The sequence below is a fragment of the Lathyrus oleraceus genome, chromosome 5 (assembly GCF_024323335.1).
Source record: "Lathyrus oleraceus cultivar Zhongwan6 chromosome 5, CAAS_Psat_ZW6_1.0, whole genome shotgun sequence".
In the NCBI taxonomy this organism is placed as follows: domain Eukaryota; kingdom Viridiplantae; phylum Streptophyta; class Magnoliopsida; order Fabales; family Fabaceae; genus Lathyrus; species Lathyrus oleraceus.
In genome coordinates, this window is record NC_066583.1 from 496,129,543 (window position 1) to 496,137,374 (window position 7,832).

At 34.6% G+C, this 7,832-nt stretch overlaps 2 protein-coding genes across 2 annotated transcripts; one reads left to right on the forward strand and one right to left on the reverse strand.

Moving 5' to 3' along the window:
• The first annotated feature begins 391 nt into the window (after positions 1-391).
• LOC127081547 (FBD-associated F-box protein At5g56370-like) lies at positions 392-1,325 on the forward strand. The gene is made up of 2 exons (XM_051021794.1): positions 392-778; positions 873-1,325. Exons 1-2 carry the CDS (start codon positions 392-394, stop codon positions 1,323-1,325), a joined length of 840 nt encoding a protein of 279 aa, XP_050877751.1.
• Positions 1,326-1,423: 98 nt separating this feature from the next.
• On the reverse strand, positions 1,424-7,618 carry LOC127081550 (plasma membrane ATPase 1). Its single transcript, XM_051021796.1, has 14 exons — positions 7,565-7,618; positions 7,304-7,423; positions 7,134-7,232; positions 6,572-6,709; positions 6,351-6,486; positions 6,028-6,206; positions 5,682-5,888; positions 5,474-5,593; positions 5,157-5,276; positions 4,950-5,072; positions 4,765-4,869; positions 4,530-4,674; positions 4,288-4,437; positions 1,424-1,455 (listed from the first exon to the last, which is right to left on the reverse strand). The coding sequence occupies exons 1-14, from the start codon at positions 7,616-7,618 to the stop codon at positions 1,424-1,426; spliced, it is 1,728 nt and encodes a 575-aa protein (XP_050877753.1).
• Positions 7,619-7,832: the final 214 nt, after the last annotated feature.

The window sequence follows — 7,832 nt, forward strand, 5'->3', positions numbered from 1 at the left end:
AACATTCTTTTTAAAACCCTAAATATATAGAATACTCACTACAAACCCTTTTCATATTTGAACTAATAACGGCATGAGGACAGAGATAATGGCAGATAGAATCAGTGAGTTTCACGATTCAATTCTTTGTCACATTCTTTCTTTTCTTCCAACGAAACATGCTGCAACCACAAGCATCCTCTCTAAGAGATGGAAATCATTATGGCTTTCAGTCCTCACTCTCGACTTCGACTGCAAATCCTTCGAAGACATGACCTACCATGGATATTCTGTACACCAATTGATGCTCTTATGAAAAATTGAACTTCCAATCCTTTCGTTTCGTTTCAATTGCATCTACGGTCATTCAATTCATAACCAAAATGATATTAATCTATTTGTTTCCTATTTAATGAATAGAGGAATTGAGAATCTTAACATTAGCGGTGACATGAAATTACCACCTAGTATTCATAGTTGCAAGACCCTTAAGGTTCTTAAGTTGAAAGGAATAATAGTGAATGGTTTTTCTCATCAAGTGGATTTTCCTGTTCTTAAAATTCTTCATTTAAAGAGAATGATTTTTGAACGGCATGAATTGCTTGTTAAACTTCTCTCTGGTTGTCGTATACTTGAGGAATTTGAAACCAAATATTTAGGTTTTCTTAATGGTTCGCGTGTTCCAGCGAAAGAGTTTGATGGCTTGTTACCTAGTTTAGTCCAAGCAAAGATTTCTTGTCATGATTCTATTATTCCTCTTCATTTGGTTCGCAATGTGGAGAGTCTACATATGGAACAAGTATGAGAATATATCTTGCTCCTAAATTAATTCTTGTTTCACTATAGCTTTAATCTATAGATTTCTGATGTAGTGTCTTGTGTAACTCATGCAGGCACAATTGGAATGTTGTATTACTAAACTTCCCATGTTTCATAATCTGACACAAGTGAAACTTCAATTTTTCTTTAATATGTGGGGTTGGTTGCAACAAATTCTTGAACAATGCCACAAACTTCAAAGTTTAATCATACAGGGTCTTGAATATCAAGACGAAAGTTGGAACAACCAAAGTTGGAACGATCCACCAATAATTCCAAAGTGTCTTTCATTGCACCTGAGAACATGCTGTCTTGCATATTGTAAAGGCACTGAATCTGAGCTCCAATTTGCAAAGTATATTTTGCAAAATTCGAAAAGACTGAAGACTATGAAATTTAAGTATAATTACTGTGCAGATATAAAAGCGAAACACCAAATGACAATGGAATTATCTTCACTCGCAAAGGGCTCTACAATGTGTGAAATTGTTTTTGAAAACTCGGTATCTAATTCAATTTCCGATTAATTCGGAGAACAGTAGAATGCTGTAATTTTATATCTAAAGATTTGATATTTCTTTATTTTTGCAATTTTATGGGTGTAATTTCTAAATTTTAGAGAAGTCTAGTTTTCCATTAATTTGTTTGTTCTTGACACTGTTAAAAGAATATTTTTGAAACCTTAGTGTAATTTTATCAAATGAAGAAAAGTAAAAAAATTGTTTTATGTGATGAATTTCAATTGCCATTATAGATATAGTCTATCAGATATTTTTGTTTTAAAATTTCATTCATCCATCATGATTGATGTTCTTGGTTGTTTTATTATCTTCTTAGATTATAATATATACCAATTAGAAGGTAGATTCTATAGACATATTCATCTTGGTCTTTCTATATGCAAAGATAATGTGTATTTACCAAGTATGAAAGATAATGTGTTTTTTGTAGCAAGTTTTGTAATATATTTTAGGAAAATATGTACCATCAGCATTTTCAACTTCCTACTAATTAAGATACACATCAGCACAGTAGATAACAAGTTGTATTGTAGCACTGCAAAAGCACTCGTTGCGGTGGAGAGACATTTGTGCTATTGAACATGTTATATGCAAAGCTACATGTCCTTTTTGTTTTAATGCCGACGAAACTCTCTTCCATCTTTTCTATTATTGTGATGTGGCTCAGTCGATTTGGGATCGTCTGTGTGGTATTGGGATCGTCTGTGTGGTAGGTTAAGCATCGATGTATGTGGGGAGCAGATTTCTTTAATCTCTTTGTTTTTGTATTTTAAAAAATTATGTTGTAGCAAATTCAAGATTGAGTTTCATAGTTGTATTTGTAATGGGAGGGTTTTTCCTGTTGCTTTTTCCTTTGGTGATTTAATGGTGTTGTAAGGGTCGAGGACCCATTGTCCTCTTTTTTATACATTATTTTTGCCTATAAAAAAATACTAGAGCGCATCGCACGCTCGAAATACAACAGAGTCACCGTTGAATTTTATTTATTCTTAGAGAAAGGGAAAATATCAATAAAAATCAAAGGGAAGAGAAAAAGGGTAAGGAAGTCGGTTTCACAAGGAATCTCTGAATATCAATTCTCATTTTTAACTTTTTACATTTATCCATAAATTATATTATTATATTAATATATAAAATATATATAACCGTGTCCGTGTCCTATGATTTATACATTAGTGAGATCCTCGTGTTCGTGTCCGTGTCCGGACTTCATAGTTATTTGATATATGATATTCAAATTCTAATATAATATTAAAGCACTCGTTTTAAGGGGGTTTATATATATATATATATATATATATATATATATATATATATATATATATATATATATATATATATGATAATGAAAGGACTAATTTACGTCCATTAGATTAGAATCGATGACAAATAATAAAAGAAAATATAGTAAGATGCATGACTTTTTTCAAAGGAAAATTTTCAAGAAAAATTCTACGGTGAAGTCATCAAAATAATTTTATTAATCATTATATGAAAAAATGTTTTTAACTAGGGATTAAACTCCTTACTAGTATAAAACACCTTTCACAAAAAAATTGTGAGGGGATAAGTCGCCTATCTAAATAGGTCATCGAAAATTATTTGCGAGGGACATGCCACGTCGCTATTCTTTTTGGGGCTAAGCCTCTCGTAAAATGTAATCCTTGAATGTTCTCCTACTGACATGTTCTCCTTAAATGTTCTCCATCTAGGTTTTGGTATCTGTGTGGAAATTAGCTCCTCACAAATTGGTTAATATATGTTTTGGTATTTGTGAGGGGATTAACCCCTCGCAAATTGACTAATTATTTTTTAAATAAAATACCTTTTGGTATTTGTGAGGGGTTTAACCCCTTGCAAATGTTTACTATATTGTATAAAAAATATTATAATTATTTTATTATAATTATTTTATTATAAATATAATAAATAAATATGTATTATTAAATTTTTTAAAATAAAATTTAAATTAAATTATAAAATAAAGTAATTCATGATTTAAAGGTTACATAACAATAAATAATCTCCACATTCACCAAATTTAAGTTTAAAAATACATATTAAAAGTTTCTTATTCCAACAAAATTAATTATCTTCTTCTTCCTCATGCTCCTCCTCAATTCCTCCATATCCTCTGACTCGGTCATATCCATCACTAGAACCTTGGTTCATCTACGAGGTTCTAAATTGTTCAAATCTCTGTTCGCCTTCATTTGGAACCCATATTGCTTTCTCATAATCCATTTTTTTCTTCCCAATTCTTCCTCCATCTTTGTTTGTTTTCTCCTCATTGAAGGAGAATTGCGGTCCAAAACGCAACGGAAATTAAAATTTTCTCCTTTAGAGATCCTTACGAATGGTCATGATCAGTGATAGAATATTTACCTCTTGTGACGGTTGAAACCTTTGGTGCAGATCTCTTGTGACGATCAAAACCTTTGATGCAGATCCACGAAGCGATCACGAACGTTGAACGATGACAACGTCTCTACTCAGTCCACACGATGTTCTCACTTAAGCCCATGGTACCTTACCATATTTCGTATTCTCACTACAACAAACAAGACCTTAGACAGCGCTTTTTTTAGCCTTAGACAGCGCTTTAAAGCGCTGTCTAAACCTCCGCTGCTAAAGGTTTAGACAGCGCTTTTTTAAATCTTAAAAGCGCTGTCTAAGCCCCCCCCCCCCCCCCCCCCTTAGACAGCGCTTTGGCCAAAAGCGCTTTATAAGACCCTCTTATTTTAAATTTTTTAGGTATACCTTAGACAGCGCTTTTGAAAAGCGCTGTCTAAGCCCCACCCCCTTAGACAGCGCTTTGGCCAAAAGCGCTTTCTAAGACCCTCCTATTTTAATTTTTTTAGGTATACCTTAGACAGCGCTTTTCAAAAAGCGCTGTCTAAGCCCCCCCCTTAGACAGCGCTTTTGCCTAAAGCGCTTTCTAATCCCCCCCTTAGACAGCGCTTTTTACCAGCAAAACCGTCAGCTTTCTCAATGAGATCATCAATGGAAACGGCACCTAATTGATCTTTATTTTCACCGAGCAGTGATGAAGAAGGATACATGTTAGTCCCCATCCCTAGACGCCTTCCCGTTTCCTTACCTATTGCGAGTTGATCACCTGAAAGTTTTTTTTGTAGCATGAGTATAGTTTGCATTATATAAAATCATTGACTCAATTTCAAATGACGGTGGTACTGTGATACAACGTACCAGTGATCATTTTGACACTAACGCCAAGATCAAGAGCTCTTCTGATTGTTTCTGCGCTATCATGTCTCGGAGGGTCAAAAAGAGGGAGAAGAGCAACAAACTCCCATGGTCCTCCTGCACTTTCCTTACTTCCCTCCGGTACTTCCTATATGAAAAAAAAAACTTCGGTGCTAAGGAAAGAATACATGATAATTGACTTATCCGATTATGAAGAATTCGTAAGAGGGAAATAAACCTGTCTTGCAATCCCAAGAGAACGAAGTCCACGTTCTGCAAACTTGTCAATCATCGCATGAACCTTCCGTTCGATTTCTGCCTTGTTTTGTGCAAGATTGAGAATCTACACAGTATATGAGAAAAGTTTATCAATGATCGGTAGGTTGTGTGGTTCTTGAAAAGCGAGAATGAATTATGTATTACCTGCTCTGGTGCACCTTTGCTAACCCTGTGCATATTACCAGCACCATCAATGTATGTAAGGGCAGTTCTTTTATCAGTTGGATTAAACGGAAGGAAATGAACTTCTTTTATTCCAGCTCGTGCCTTGCGAAACCAAAGGACTATTAGTAGACTAACCAAATTTCAACTACACAACATGATGGAAAACAAACTTTGAAGAGTCTGTACCTCCTTTGGGTCTGCCAACATTGAAACGATTGCGCAATCAATTGCATCTTGGTTCTCCATCCTTGATGCTCTTGCAGCCATAAGTACAACCAAATCCTTGCCAACACCTTTGGCAAAAACCTGCCAGATATTCATGATTGTTAGGGGAAACAAAGTTAATATACATCCTGGTCAAAGATTGTTTCAGTCAGAATTCAAACTCGGGTTTTTCCGAATACTAATATTTATCTGTTTGTATACTTTTGACAAAAAAAGAAACTTATGTCTCAAGTAATTGCGATGTTCTATTTTATCTTTAGAAAGAATAAGATTAAAACCTCAATCATTTCCTTGTCCACTGTAAGCTTGTTAAGAGTTAATGTGCCTGTTTTGTCACTGCATAACACATCCATTCCGGCCATTTCTTCAATAGCAGTCATTCTCTTTGTTATAGCACCCTGCAACAATGATGCATATGATCAAAACTTGACAACATCTTTAAAAAGCTACTGAAATGTTGGAATAATCAATGTACTAATTGCAAACCTGCTGAGATAACTTATGTGAGCCAATAGCCATTGTAACTGAAAGAACAGTTGGCATTGCAATAGGGATTCCTCCAATTAGTAGCACTAGAAGGTTATCAATACCGTTTCTGTAACCATATCCGTGGACGCCGTATATCACAATGATTTCAATAATCATTCCAATAGCAATTGAACAGATGCAGAAATTTCCAATAGATGTCAAAACCTGTAATAATATTTGTCACGCAGTGAGCATTACTATCACAACATTCGGTGATGTCAAATAGTGGCTATAACAATGTAAGTATAGTGGAATTTGAACAAATCGCTTTTGTTTGCGATACATTATTTAGTATATTATGTACCTGTTGGAAATGTCCAACGTGTGTTGTGTTTTCGACGAGATGAGCTGCCTTTCCGAAAAATATGTGAACTCCAGTTGCTATGACTACGGCTTCAATTTCTCCTTGCTTGCAAGTTGAACCAGAATATACTCCTTCTCCGGGATGTTTAGTCACAGTGAGTGACTCTCCGGTAAGAGCAGATTAAAAGTACAAACAGCAAAAACATAACTTCAATTACAAGAAATCTAGAATCTGATATCAACATCAATAAACTCGTGGAAGATATTATTCGTTGTGACGCTTGAATCATGCATCAGTAATTTCAAAGTACTTTATAGATTTTACCTGATCAATCTTCAAAGGGTCACCTTCAAGGAGACGTGCGTCGGCAGGAATGATGTCCCCTAGCTTGATGCTAACTATGTCTCCAGGGACCAATACCGAAGCATCTTCTTCGCTCCATTTTCCGTCACGAAGTACCTATTAATCAAATATAATTAGAAATCAAAGAAACTATGAGCAAGACAAGATAACAAAGAGATTATAAGAGAAGAAGAAGAAGAACCTTTGCTTTTGGAGCCAATCTTGCCATAAGGGCAGCAGCTGCATTACCAGCATTATTTTCTTCTATGAAACTTATGGTTGAGTTTATAATTAGCAAAATAATTATGCCAACAAAATCTTGATAATCCCCTCGCTTTCCCTGCATAATCAAAGCGTTGTTATATTAAACCGGTTGATATTAAAAACCATTGTTTTAAAACCAGGACCGAAGATCTAGCAGTGAGACTTCTAGATAATGGTTCAATAAGTTGAAACACACTGATTGAACCAGCAGACGGACTAATCGGTTCTTAGTTCAACCAGTTAAACTGGACGGTCTGGTTTTAAAAACACTAGTTGAAAGTTCAAACATGACTTTTCACCTTAACAAACTTCTACCACCAAAATCTTTCTTGTATGTATTCCATAATCCTTTTGTAAAATGAATAACATTTGTAACTTTCAAATCAAGTTAACCAAAGGTTATAAGAGTACAGTTTCATAGTTATTCTAATTTTGTATGATTTGAAATAATGAAAACCATTGAGAAATAACAAAACAAACAAAAAAAGGAAGAGACTTACCCCTCCATGTGCCATAGCAATGGCCATGAGAGCAGCAGCTTCCATAACCCATGACAAAGGATTCCACATAAACCCTAAAAACTTCAGTATTTTACTTTCCTGTACAAGAAGTTAAAGTTACATAACAATTTGGTAAGAAACTATATAAGCACTTAAGTCAGGATTCTAACCTTTTTTTCTTCAAGTTTATTGTATCCAAACATGTCAAGCCTCTCTTGTACTTCCTCAGAGGTTAAACCTTCTTTTGTGCATTTTAGATTATCAAATACCTCCTCAATAGGAATGTTCTCCTATACATACAACAAATTCCAAATTTATCAAATGTCTAATACTTCTGATGGAAGGTGTGTATAGTGTCTGACACGTCTCAGTGTTTCACATCGACGCAATACAGACACAGACACATGTATCAGTGTCATGTTTTGACATACCAAATCAACAGCTTCCTTTATAACAGCATCAAGAGACATAGTCCCTTCCACCATTTTCTTTATTTTCTGCTCCCCTTCAATTTTGAGCTCTAAATCAAAATGAGTTAAAATTACAAAATTATGGAACCTAATGGGCATAATTTGTTTCAAAATTATGGGCATACCTTAATTACAAAATTACAAAATCATGCAATCGATAACGAATAACCTTTGTGTAATTTGTTTCACGTATTGCGGGTTTCGGAAACGGTGAAAGACGAACAAAACG